The sequence below is a fragment of the Microdochium trichocladiopsis genome (assembly GCF_020744255.1).
Source record: "Microdochium trichocladiopsis strain MPI-CAGE-CH-0230 chromosome Unknown B0I36scaffold_6, whole genome shotgun sequence".
NCBI classification, from domain to species: domain Eukaryota; kingdom Fungi; phylum Ascomycota; class Sordariomycetes; order Xylariales; family Microdochiaceae; genus Microdochium; species Microdochium trichocladiopsis.
In genome coordinates, this window is record NW_025763549.1 from 648,004 (window position 1) to 661,208 (window position 13,205).

A 13,205-nucleotide genomic window follows, 5' to 3' on the forward strand; every position below is an offset into this window, starting at 1 on the left:
AGGTCAGCATCTTGGTTCTTGTCGTCCACTAGAGGGCCGGAGTGTGTGCTAACAGTGCTCATAGTTGCGGCTGCGCAGAATCCCTGAAGGGTTACAGCGCCGAGCAGCGAGTAGAAGCTCGGTACCACGGCAGCTCACGCAACCCCCACGATGAACAGGGCGTTTGCTTCCAAGGAGACCGGTCTGCGAACAATGACAATGTGATAGGGGTACCCAGAAGATGGATCAGCCACGTGAATGGAAAGGACATCATACTCCCAGAGCGGAATGGGTCAACTGTCTACCACAACGACTAAGACGTAAGAGTGCCCACCATAGATACCCAATTTCCAGTCTGAGAATTAAGCTAAACCCTTGGAGTCAAGTAGACGTTCAAAGCTGGCTTTTCCCATAAGATATACACTTTACTCCTCTCGGACCAGCCCTTGGCGCTCGGGCATAGCTTCATGTCGAAATTCCAGAGTATACGGGCCATGATGAGACGCATCTCGGCATATGCCAAACTATGGCATTCATCAATGGTCAGTATATATGATCGCACATGACGGGCACAATTGCTGCATGTACTAACTTTCTACCGATACAATTTCGCGGCCCGAGCGAAAACGGTTGGACGCAGTCAAGTCGATCGTTGGAAAATCTCTCATCCCCAAGCCATCGTTCGGGGATGAACTCGTCGGGCTGCGTGAAATACTTTGGATCGTTGTACAAGGCCCACTGCCAAATCTCAACAAGTGTCTGTGGCGATGATTAGTTTCTCCTCTGCAACAGGGTTGGATATAACAAGCGGGGTTTATGCTTGTGGCAATTGACGTACATCCTCTGGCAGGTAAGTACCAATGATAGTGCCTCCATCTTGACCAATCTTCCGCGGATGCCCATTTGGTGCTGGTGGGTACATCCGGAGGGCCTCATCGAGTACGGCGAGCATGTAGGGCAGCTTTTGGACGCTAACGAGATCGATCTCATCCTCGGCTGCAAACGAAGAGCGAACCTCTTCTGTCAGCCGGGAGAGCGCTGGCTGATTCGTCCCAAGGAAATAAGTGGCGGCAGAAAGCAAGGTGGCAGTCGTCTCGGAGCCGCCAACAATGAGTATGGAAGAGTTGGAGGCGATTTCCTCTACCGACATTTCCTGTGTCCTCGTTAGATATTCTCTCAACGCCCAGATACCAATTAAGAAAGATTGACTTACTATGCCTTTGGAACCACGCTGCATCTTTTCTATGAAGTCTGGTCGGACAGGGCCTAGTGCCAGTCGCTTGCTTACCAGTTCCTTGGAAAGTTGGGTGTGTTGCAACCATTGCTTTGCGACCGCGTTCGGGACCAGATACTTCAGTAGAGGGGCGATCGAGGAGTAGCGCTTTACGCTTACCATGAAGGCCATATTCTTGAGACTGGAGACGAGCAGAGATATCCAAGGATGGTAAGCCCCATTCTTGAGGCAGCCGAAGGACTCCCCAAACGCCAGGTCGCCAATAATGTCAAAGGTGGTATAGTTGTACCAGGTAACCATCTCTATTGATCGTTTGCCGTTCTCGCAATTAGTTTGAAGCTGCCTGATCAGCTGATCCACATAGGTTTTGATGATTGGCTGTTGATCGAGCATAGCTTGAGCGGAAAATGCGTGGGCCATAGTCCGGCGGTAGCGAGCATGATCCTCCCTGTTCGAGCCCATTATGTTCTTCGTGTTGAAGCCGAACTGTATCGGGTCCTTTTCATGCTCGCCCATGCCATTCTTTCTATGGCCCCGGAGCTCCTTCATAGCATCAGGATGGCATATCGAGAGAATCTCGGGAGCCACGCGCACAATAGGGCCGTAGGTCTTGTGTAGCTCGCGAATGCGGCGCGTCACGTCACCAGAAAGATATCGCCGGGTGTAGGGAATACGTGAGATGGCTGACAGCCTGGGTCCAGGAAATCGTCGGAGCGGGTGAAAAAACACATTGTATAGGGCGGACCATGATATGTAGCAGAGTCCCTGTGAATGATGTGTTGAGTGGCATTATCACTTTCACAGAGTACAGGAATATACTCACAAGTCCACAGACAAGGATTGCTCCACTGAGTGCTGGTTTTATGATTGAGGCAAATTCCATCGTGGGTGCTGTGGGGGTTGAATTGAATTCCAAAAGTTGGAAGAAAAGGCAAGCGACAATCTCATGGGAATGTCGGAGATTTAGGAGAAAGTCTGGTTGATGTGCAACGCTTTTATACTGTTGTCTCTCGGCCTCGGTCAGCTCTCATTCCGACCGAGCTGCAGATCCTTAATCGTCGTTGGCAGCCTGACTAGACTACTCCAATTGATGCGGCGCAATCGGGGTTGTAAAGACGAGGCCTCGGTATTATACACATTGTTCAGCCAGTATTATCTCGGTCCAACGACCAGTAAGATGCATCTCGGTCCAACAACCAATTAGATGCGTCTCGGCCCCACTGACTAATTTCGGTCGACTTTGTAGCGAATCCAAGCATATTGCCCTTTAGCGCCCTCGGCCTATTGCCCAATCAGATGAGCCCTAGATCTGGTGCCACCTTGCACGTCCAATAAGCCGGGGGCCACAATAGCTACGAGACTTAGCACTCACTACATACATCTTCGACGAACTTTTCTGCTTCGAGACTGCATATTTAAGGGCCTCTTCGTCCGTTCTCTCCGTGCGACTCTCAACTGAGTCATATACCGTACATATGCCCCATGCCCCTTCGAACAGTACCTACCCTCTATCCTCAGCCAATCCACTATCTTCTCATCCCGTTTCATGTCGAGAGCCTGACGCCGCCCGGCCAAGAGCTGTTCAAGGCCCTGACTGAGGCTGATCTAGGGCCACTACAGACAGTCAGACTCTATGGGCCGAGTGCCTCTAACCAACAAGCATACAAGGACCTGAGCGACTTATGGTCAGACGTTCAATGAGGAACAGGGACTCTGGTGGCACAGTGTTGGGCCAATGTTCGCAGAGATGCTAGACATGGCCGGCTACAGCCAGCGGGACCAGTATACCCATCTTCATGTCTTCCCAAAGTCCATCGTCTCGTTTCTTGGTGTCTATCCCAGGACCGATGGATGAGCATTCTCACCCGCTACAGGACGACCTTCAAGCTGAGCCTCAACTGCAACGACTCGGTCGTCAGATACACCTATGAGCCAATCAACGATGCCACAGGCACTGCCGCTGACCCCTTCAACACGAATGCCATCTGGGAGGCTCTGAAGCAGCTGATCGCCTTGGATCCGACAGTCGATACAGAGTACTTCTGCCACTTCAAGCGAGACTTGACTCTGAACCCCTCGGAAGCTGACCTCCTGCGGGACAGCCAGTTGGCACGCTCAGACATCATGACGCAGACTAAGCTCGCTTTGAACCTCAAAGCCGATGGCCGCTTTGTCATCAAGACATACATTTATCCAGCACTGAAGGGGCGCGCCCCCGGCCAATGAATCCAACAGCTGATATTCGACTCAGTGCGGTCACTGGCGCCCGGCCAGCCAAACGTGACGGCTGCACTGGGCGTGTTGGAAGATTATGTCGATTCTCGAGCTCATGAGGGGACTGTGCAAGCGCGCCTGCTCTCGTGCGATCTTGTCGAGCCCGCCAAGTCACGTATCCAGATCTACGTCTCGGAGCAGGTGGTATCACTGGCCGCCATGAGCGACATGTGGACTCTCCGTGGTCGCCGCAATGATCCTACGACCCAAGCAGGCTTGATGCTCATCCACGAGCTCTGGGACCTGCTCCGAGTTCCCGAAGGGCTGCGCTCGTACACCAAAGGCTACATGCCGTTGGGAAGCATGCCCGACAAGGATGAGCTGCTGCCAGGCATGGCCAACTACACCCTCCATCCGGACTGCCTCTCGCCAGAACCTCAAGTGTACTTTAGCGTTTTCGGCATGAAAGACAAGGAGATCGCCGATGCGCTCACCATCTTCTTCGAACGACATGGCTGGCATGACATGGCCAAGAAATACCAGGACAGCGTATAGGCATACTAGTGAGTTGAGTCCTATTAATTTCCACACGGCACGTGGTCGTTCGCTAACAACAGAATCTTCCCCTTTCACTCAGCCCGGATGAGCAGCATGACTCGATGAACTACATCCACGCATACATTTCCTTCTCGTACCGCAAGAACAAACCGTACCTGGGCGTCTACCTTCAAAGCTTCGAGACTGGGGACTGGCCCTCTGGTAAGCATGATCCTATCCATCACTCACTCTTGCATTAGATAACTCTTTTGCTAACGTCGGGGCTCACGGCAGTCAAGAAAATGGGTGAAGGTTTTCCGGAAAAGAGCCTCCACGGTCTCAAAGTAATCGAGTTGTAGATAGTCACCGTCAATTCGTGATTGGCCAGTTTGAGATTTGGAAACTCAATTCTCGCTCGGATTGGACAGTGATATACTGAAGTTGAAATAACTTGCGCGAGTGTCTCAGAACCTCAGTTTTTCTCTAATAGAAAGCATGACAATACCCCTGCCATGAATCGCAATGATGTCTGCAGAAAACGAATTCAGAGCTCCTAAAGAGGTAATCAACCACTTGCTGCCTGAAGCCAAACTGTACCATGACGAGTGTCTGCCAAACCTTCCAGTCCCGTAGGCCTCAATTGGCCCATCCATTCTCAACTCCGCATAGATATGTCAGGGCGACCATCGGGGCGGCCAGTCGTATCCGGCGCACGGCCACGTGGGAAGGAAGAGGGGCCTGCGCGGTGCTAGCCATGATCGGGGCGATGGAGCCGGAGTTTGTCACAGCCTGGGCTTGATGGTCCCGCTCTTGTGCTTCCTCCTCCTGCATCGACATTCCCGCGGGGTTTCGTGGGTGTCCATGGACGATCTGTGTTTCCCCCGTCGGATTGATAGCAAATATCGGCTGAAAGACCGGGGCGAAGTGCTGGGTTGATTTGGACCGGCCGCCATTGTAGGACCTGTATGTACAGGGCTGTGTAGAAGGCACATGGGCGGCCGCTTGATCTCGCGTGACGAGATGGTCAGCGCCGCTTGATGCCGAATCAGCTGGGATACCCTGGCCCAGACCAGTGGTCGATCCGGCGATAGGTTGGTTCACAGCTCTCTCCTCGAGTGTCTCGTCCCAGATGATCCGGGCTTGTTCTGCCAGGCGCTCCGGACACCACTGGCGTGCGCGCCGTCGTAGTCCATAGCTGCGACAAATGACGGGACCTCGGGTGGCGCTGCTCGAACGTTTTTAACGACCTGGTCGGCCGGCGCAATGGGAGTCTGTTAAGCCATCGTCCAAGTCCGGCTGCTTCCTGAGAACCATGCCTATGGAGCCAGTGTAGAGCATCCACCACCGGTTACGGGTGGTAAGCCGGCGCTGACTGACATATGCAAACGGCCCATGCCGGAGTCCAGGACCGCGTCGAATAAAGACGGACCATCACGGCTGGACGCGTCAATTAGTCGTCCCACGGGGGATTTCGAGGGCTGGGAGAGCGGGTCATGTACTTCGACGTCCTGATACAGGCATTGCTTGATGTCATCGCTCAGGCCGAAGTATACAGAGATAGCGTCGGTGAGCCTCTTCTGGTAAGCCCAGTTTCTCTCTACGTCTGCTCCGGCTAACTCACGCCAATAAGTTTTGCGGGCAGCGTGGTTCCGGCGATCAATGTCCATGGTGGCATTGCCGGTCACCCGCCTGAACGTGCCTAGTTGTGAATGCGGACACTCTAGGCTCATTGGCCAAAACGGTAGTTCTCAGGTGCTGTGCAGGAACATGCGCAAGAAGCAATCGCGCTGAAGATAGGGTGTGTTCAGGAAGGACGGCTAACCTTCTGGCCTTCTGGCCCTCTGGAGTTTATGATCAAATACAAATATCGACAAGGCTATTTCTAGTCAGAGGGTCACAGGGTTATAACATTAGAATTCAAGCACGATCGGTGTCGAGAAACTGGAAAAGCAAGACTTCGTGGATGTGGTTGACATGGGACTAACCAATTAGCTTTTGTAAGAGCTGCTGTCTTTCAGCAACGCGGCTCAGCAGGAGAAGAATGGTGCTTTGGCCTGAGTTATGGAGGTTCTCTTGAGCGTTCACAGTCCAGCACAAGCTCGTATCACTAGAATCGAGGCGTTTTGCCTCAATGAGAGGAACCACGATGTACCTTTCCACATGTAGTAGATAGAGGGTTATCACAACAAGACAAAGCCCAGGTGAGCCATCATGAGCAAGTGAATGTCAGAACTGCTGTTAATCTTCAGAGCAATCAGATTTCCTCAGCTCCTGTTGCCAATGATGTGGCGTGTCTCCAGGATGGCCACCTTCAATGGCAAGAGGTCATTCCAAAATGAAAACGACATCCTTTATGTCCGTGCCAAGATCCCCCTTGGCTCTCATCATGTCTCTCAAGTAGCACCACCCTACCACTACCCAAGTCCCAGGATAAGAACCTCCCGCGTTTCCCATATTCAGAACAGTACTCTCGCCCGTCTCTGGAGTTTTCCTCAGTACAAGAGGCAGCCGGCAACCCGGTATGATCGCCACCACGTCGCCTTTCTCGATTACACTCGTGCCAATACCAAGGTGGCCACCTTTAGTAAAGAAAACCAGCCAGCCACCTGTCTGCGTTAAAAAGTGTTGGTGGTACTGATTTGTGGCGTCGTCATGAGACGTTCCCACGCCGCTGCCGTCATCCACCTTCGAATCGATAGAATTCGTCTGTCGCTCTAGCCATGTCAGATACTCTTTAAACTGAGTCACAACCTCTGGTCCTGCGATCCCGTCCTGAATATCCAGCCCAAGGACAAGGTCCAGGGCGAGCTGATTTTGGTGGTCATCTCTGGACGAGCATCTTGTTCTCTGCCATGAATTGAGAACTGTATGGAGGCGCTGCTTATGCTTGCTGAGATCCTCAAAGACATCAAATGGTTCGGAAAGATGATGAACTTCATCAAGAACTCGCCCGGTTACCTGTAGTCTTTTAGATGGCCCCAGCGTAGGCTTGCATTGGAGGTGCCCACCAGCATCCCAGCCGGCCGGCTCGCAGCAAGCAAATGGTGCGTTCACGTCGTCTCTGTAACGAACATAGATAGCCCATGATGGAAATCCAGCTGGCCTTGGCCGGCAGATGCCAGCTAGCGCCAGGATATCTAGAGACCTGCCGGAACAGAGCAGTGATGTGGACAAGTCCATGAAAACCGCGTCGACCGAGTCTTGGTATTCGGGATCGTGACCATCGACAACAATTCTGTAATCCGGCTTTGGCATCAAAGCTCGAGTTTCTCCGTCGCAGATGCCCATGAATGCGAAAACAGAATCCCGTCGATCCGTAACGCCAACGAAGAACGCTGCCTCCAGCAGCACTTCAAGAGCCACCGCGCCGTCCTGGTGGTAGCGTCGACGAATCTGCAGTGTGCGCGTGACGCTGTACAAGCCAAGCACCGGCGGATCTTTTTCGTCGTCGTATATGTCCCAAAAAGGAACGACGGTCCATATCGCCCACACGAACTTCTCAAATATATCGAGATCAATTTCGTGGTTTCCATAGCTGAAGCTCACCCGGCGACCGAGCGCTGCCTCTTGGATCACCCACGTGCGGTGGAACCACGGGCTTGCCAGGATCGCGAGCACGTCGCGGAGGCCCTGCTTGATGGTCCTCTCGTCTGGCGGAGCCTGGGCGTTCCTGCGTGCTTCCGCCAAGGCAGTCATATATGTGAAGGCACTATCTGCCACTGGATGGGATTGTCCAAGCCAGACAATGACTCGGCTGGCCGAGGCATAGATCTGGCCCATCATACTAACCTGTGACGCTCGCTCCGTGACGTCTTGCTGGTTGATGCACACTAAATCGATCCAAAGATCGATGTAGTGTAGGCCATGTCCAGTCTGTTGTGTGGTGGCTTTCTCGTGTTTGGATTTCAGGGCGGCAATGAGCCCTGCCAGATTCTTGCTTAGAGGCAGAAAGGAGCCATCTGGAAAGGAGAGTTGTGCTTCTGCGACGCCCGTGTCCCAAGTGTGTGAGATTGCCACGAAATCATTCTTGTCCTGGAGGTTGACCGTGCAAAGCTCTGCCGGTAGGACTGAGTCGTCCAACCATGTGCTGCTAGCTTCGCCCGCCGTCAGAATGCGAAGAATCCGAGTATATGCGCCGTTGGACGGCAGTTCACCGTACGGTGTCGACATGATGTCTCGTGGCAATGGCTCAGGTGGCAAGAAGCGAAGATGACCTTGGTGCAGCCGAGTCAAGTGTGGAACTGGCAGGCCTTTGTGAAGCAGATCCAAGGCTGAGACGACTGATCCTTGCCAAGCGGCGGATGCATAACCACGTCATCCCGCGGGGCACAACTGATTGGCGAGGGGGAATTTACATGTGCCACAGAAACGCAGCAGTGAGTAGATCAGCCAACACCTCGAATGCCACATCGCGATAGACAATACTAGCGAAAATATTTACCAATCGGTGTGGGAATCACATTCTTCATGGCCCGGACGTCTCATAATCAGAATCAAAAATATTCATCCAGCGCATTTGTTAATTATAGGTTTTTGAATATGAATCGTTCTCCTTGACCTCTTCCTCCATTAACCATACCCGCGAAGAAGCTTCAAACAGTTTGAACCTTCTTCTCGTCCAAACTCTGAACAACATGCCCGTCCTCATTCGCCAGCGTAGCCGCAACCTTGCCCGTCATCAGCTCATCCGTGTTCGGCGCAAACCACGTCAGCACGACAGCCAGCGCGGAGAAAGCGATCGTCGTCAAGTACACGGCCTTGAACGCATCCGAATACGCCCACTTGTACGCCCGCACGCCGACCGCAGTGATACTAGCGGTCAGTCCAGGTACCTTTGCAAACGCCTCGGGCGTGCCCACCGTGATGGCTGCCATGAAATCCGCCACCGAGGTGGCCGGCAGGCCCGCGCCGACCAGGGCGGCCGGGACGTCGTTGGACAGATTCTTTGTGAGCGAGTTGGTCAGGACAGTGGTGTACACGGCGATGAGCACGGCGCAGATCGCGGCGCGGACCGACCCGGCCACGCCTCCTGCGGCGCCGATCTCGCGCTGGTCCTTGACGAGGATTGTGGCGTTGGCGAGGCAGATGGTCTCGTTCCACCCGATAAAGACGCAGCCAATGTACACGAGGGCGACCACGGTGGTCTTGTTGTCCGGAGTGATGCATCCGCAGGCACCGAGGAACGCGCCACCTATGGTGAAGACGGTCATGCACTGGTACCGGGTCTTTCCGATGGGTTCGGCAAGGACGCCAGAGATGACCTGCCCCGTGATGATGCCGAGGCCGACAATTGAGGACAGCCAGCCAACTTCGGTAGCGTCGCCGCTGTTATAGAGCACGGCAACCTGGATGGGTATGATGATGGCGAAAGCGTAGTACACACCCGCGCCGAGGCCGAGGAGCACGACGGCGGAGACCCAGCGGCCGTTACGGAACAGGTGCATGGGGACCAGGGGCTCCTTGATTGGTGCGTAGATCTCCCACAACACAAAGATGGCCATGACGGCGAAGCCGCCGACGATGGCGGTGATGACGGCCGCGGACTGCCATGGGTACAGGGACCCGCCCCAGGACAGGCCGAGCAGGAAGACGACGAAGCCGGCAATGAAGAGGAGCGTGCCAATGTAGTCAAAGTTCTTGATCCAGTACATCTTGCTGTTGATGTCGCCGGCGTGCTTCTTGCCAAATGATGGAGGGAAATAGAACAGGACCCAGAGGATCAGAGCCACGCCGTTGAAGCCGAGCAGGATCCAGTAGACGCCGTGCCAGCCGATCGAGCTCGCAACCAGCTTATATGCGATGACGGGGGCTACTCCGCTGCCCGGAATGCAGAAAAGGTAGAGGAAGGCATTCCCAAGGAAGCGGTATTTCATCGGAACAAGCTCGCCCATGACGAAGTGGAAGCTGAGCTGTGGGCCGGTGGCGATTCCGAGAAGAACATTGCCGCCTGCCATGAGAAGATCTTGTTAGCCTTCCAGGAGTACGATGGAGGGTTTGCAGAAACATACCGATGAGCATGGGGACACTTTTTGACTTGGCACAGACCACGCTGCCAATGACACCAAGAACCTGACCACCAATAAAGAAGTATCGTCGGCCAAAGATATCAGACAGACGCCCGACGAGAACCAACGCAATAGCCAATGTGACGTTGTACACGAGACTAACCCAGATGAACATTGGGTCCGGGCCGAGATCATTGTTTCCGGGCCGAGATCATTGTTGATGATGGTCAGCAAGGGGGCGGCGAAGCCAAAGGCAGCCACACCGCAGGTCAGGGACACGCCGACAGCGAACATCGAGCCGATGAAGAACTTGCTGGTGTAGTAGCCTGGCGGAAGGTGACTGAGGTCTGTCTCGAAGCCGATGATCTCGCCAGTTGTGCCAGCCTCGGAGTGCACGTTGCTTTCGACCTGGCTGAGGTCGGTGCTGCCCATGGCGTCCTCATTGTGGGCCACTTGGGCCTTCTGGTCGGTGTCCTGCATGTCGAGTTTGCTGGATTCCAGAGTGATGATGCTTTAGGCTTGATGTCAGGTGGTCGAGGTTGACTCGGACTAGGAAGCTCCCTTTTCGTTGATGACCTCCTGACCCAAGTGTAGTATCAGCAAGGCAGTCAGAGTTAAAGGACAGTGGCTGCAAATTGAAAGGTGCACTCTATCCCGCCCTTCTCGTTGCAGGTTCCAAGGGAGATATGCAGTGCAGAAGCAAGTGCAGGGAACCCTATTGATATACCCAGTTTCAGAGAGTAGGTTCCAGGCTCGCCAGTTCTGCATCTGCCGGCGCCGTTCTCCGCACCTCTGCTCCATTTCCCCAGCTTTTGCCCCGTGGCAGCCGTGTGGCAAAGATCGAGATGGTCTAGACCCATGCGTCCAGGCCGGGCCAGTGATCGTGTTGGAGAAGTTCTGGTCTAGTCCCGCTGGATGCTAGACCTGTCCCTGGTGCTCTTGCCGGTTCACAGCTATTCTGAAAAGAGCCTGGCTCAGTATGAACCTCCTGGGAAGTCAGCCGAGCCGTCTCACGAGGAGGGCCGGGTATTTGCACCTGTACCAGGCATGAATGTAGATATATCAATGGGTGTGGGGCCTTCGCATGTGTAACGGGCGCCGCAGGCACGTGGAGGGGTGGTGCAAGCTGGTGCCAGGTAGATCCGTTGCAGGGCATGGTCTTGTGCTCTGCTGAATGGATGGGCTAGGTTCTCCTAGTATTACTGATGAAGGGCAGTGGCAGGTCGAAGGGTCGGGTTGGCTTGCTCATCGCTTGGTGGCTTGGTGGCTTGGGGGCCAACGAGTCGTCAAACAAGGTTCCGGCTATGAAGTTCCGGCGTCTTGCGACTCGTGTCCTCTCCGCTTCATGGTTTCCCGCCCCCTGGCATGACACAAAACAAGTCCAAATTCATCGTTGCGGAAACTGAAGTCGACTTAAGAATATTGGACCAATCTCTCATTTGCGCCACGGACACGGTTTCTTTGGGCACTCTGAAGCTGAAGTGTGCAATTTGCAGGAATAGGTATTGGGTAAAGTGGATAGAGGCGCAGACGTGCGACTCCCCTGGGTGAACCTGAAAGTTTTCAAACCAGTGATGCCCTGAAGATCTGTGCGAGTGTCACTTTTGCGCGTATCTTCTGGGCATTGATTCCGTCTGAATCTCATGCACCGTTAGCGCTGCAGGCATGCAGCAAGTTTTAAGGCAAAATATCCCTAGGCAGATCGTGGGCAGTCGGAGTATCGGGGTCTCGGAGCGAAGCAGAACAACGCGTTTCGTTTCTATTCACATGCTCAATCAACTCTCTCTTTTATAGGGATGAGGTGATATTGGGTCGTCGCTTGCGCACCTACCTGCGTAGACTTCACCTCTTTCAAGGGCCACGGGCTTGTCTTATACCCTTTCGGCACTTGCAATCTCGGGGCTTCCGCAAAAACAAGAGAGTCGGGGTCTATCACAAAGGTATGCTCGCATCAAGATCCAGTGATGGTACAAAGCAAGGAACTTGATCTGCAGCTTGCAGCTCTGCTCCAGAAGTAGTCTCATCGAAAGCAGGCTCGAAGTTCATGCTATTTCGAGTTCAACTGTGTTGTTTTGCCCAGGTGTTCCTTGCGAAGGTTGGAGCTACCCGACGAACACCCACGTGGCCGATCTTTGGACTGGTGAACTTCTGTTCTCACAGATCCTGATTCTCCCATCTTTTTCTTGTTTCCCGTTAGTAACATTACATGTAGCTAAATCTTCCGATTATTACAGTGCGGGAATCGGGGCTGAAGTTCTTTCCGCTTATCCGCGCCCAGGCAAGGCCGGATACCTCGATCCGAGATGGACTTCAGTACCACCAGTTCTGTGTCTCGGTGGACAGTGGCTTGCGTTTGCAAAATGGTGCGATCAGGAGGCTCCTTACTTGAGAGTCTGCAAAATCAGCTGGAGAGCGAATCAATTCTGGTAGATGCCCGATACGACTGGTAGAGTTCTTTCTCCTGAAATCATACATATATGCATGAACGGGTGACCAGGACGAACATGCCAGGAGCTTTCAGTAAGGTGTGGCGAACTGGCATGGCTACGCCTGGAACGTGCCTGCAAGGCTCGGAGCCGATGGCTGACGATCTTCTTTTGAGCCCGCACCATCCATCACGCCCAGCCAGGTCTAGACCTGACCTGTGCCATGGGCGGCTATCACTAGCTGTGACAAGCGTGTCTTTGTAGAGCCTGGAACTTTGAACGGCCCCTGGATCTGAGCATCCGGCGCGACTGGCTCGGCTCCACGCAGGTCCAGACATTGACCAAGGACCAAATCCTGCGGACACAGTCTACGAGCATGGTGCTAGTGCCTCTGTTCCTTCGTTCTATTAGTCGCTAATATGGCCTACAGATCTGGATTGATGCTCCATCGACCTCTTCTTGTAGTCTGGCTGAGCAAATGACTTGTAAGACGCTAAAGTGACTACGCATCTGCGCAAGCCTCAGACTTGATGCCATATCGAAACTCCTTGATGAATGTGTCACTATGAAACACTTGCATTCAAACATATTTATAAGCCTGTTGCTCGTAGTACAGTGGCAGGACTTACTGAATTTTCCATACATGTGGGAGTTCAGCTTGTCAGATAGGCCACTTCTCGTTTGCCGTCAAAATCTGAGCCTTACGAAATATCATCGACGAACGATAGACCCAAGTTCAGTTGCCAGTGCCTCACCTCTTGCACGTTTCCGGGCCCTTCTAGCCGTTCTAACACTGCCTTGTCGTTTCTG

The 13,205-nt window shown here is 53.5% G+C and overlaps 4 protein-coding genes across 4 annotated transcripts; 1 reads left to right on the forward strand and 3 right to left on the reverse strand.

Moving 5' to 3' along the window:
- Window positions 1–148: 148 nt before the first annotated feature.
- On the reverse strand, window positions 149–2,098 carry B0I36DRAFT_410622 (cytochrome P450 monooxygenase; the record flags this gene model as incomplete). Its single annotated transcript, XM_046161917.1, has 5 exons — window positions 149–503; window positions 572–738; window positions 818–1,132; window positions 1,193–1,978; window positions 2,037–2,098. Coding segments are annotated over 5 exons (1,487 nt in total), but the record flags the coding sequence as incomplete, so codon positions are not given.
- An 850-nt stretch (window positions 2,099–2,948) lies between these two features.
- Window positions 2,949–4,224, forward strand: B0I36DRAFT_410634 (4-dimethylallyl tryptophan synthase; the record flags this gene model as incomplete). Its single annotated transcript, XM_046161918.1, is given in 4 exon segments — window positions 2,949–3,044; window positions 3,056–3,385; window positions 3,449–3,976; window positions 4,045–4,224. The coding sequence occupies 4 exon segments, from the start codon at window positions 2,949–2,951 to the stop codon at window positions 4,222–4,224; spliced, it is 1,134 nt and encodes a 377-aa protein (XP_046011269.1).
- Window positions 4,225–6,189: 1,965 nt separating this feature from the next.
- Window positions 6,190–7,847, reverse strand: B0I36DRAFT_324806 (uncharacterized protein). Its single transcript, XM_046154163.1, has one exon. It carries the CDS (start codon window positions 7,745–7,747, stop codon window positions 6,290–6,292), a length of 1,458 nt encoding a protein of 485 aa, XP_046011270.1. The 5' UTR covers window positions 7,748–7,847; the 3' UTR covers window positions 6,190–6,289.
- Window positions 7,848–8,556: 709 nt separating this feature from the next.
- Window positions 8,557–10,401, reverse strand: B0I36DRAFT_245946 (fungal trichothecene efflux pump-domain-containing protein; the record flags this gene model as incomplete). Its single annotated transcript, XM_046150196.1, has 4 exons — window positions 8,557–9,600; window positions 9,769–9,911; window positions 9,973–10,127; window positions 10,247–10,401. The coding sequence occupies 4 exons, from the start codon at window positions 10,399–10,401 to the stop codon at window positions 8,557–8,559; spliced, it is 1,497 nt and encodes a 498-aa protein (XP_046011271.1).
- Window positions 10,402–13,205: the final 2,804 nt, after the last annotated feature.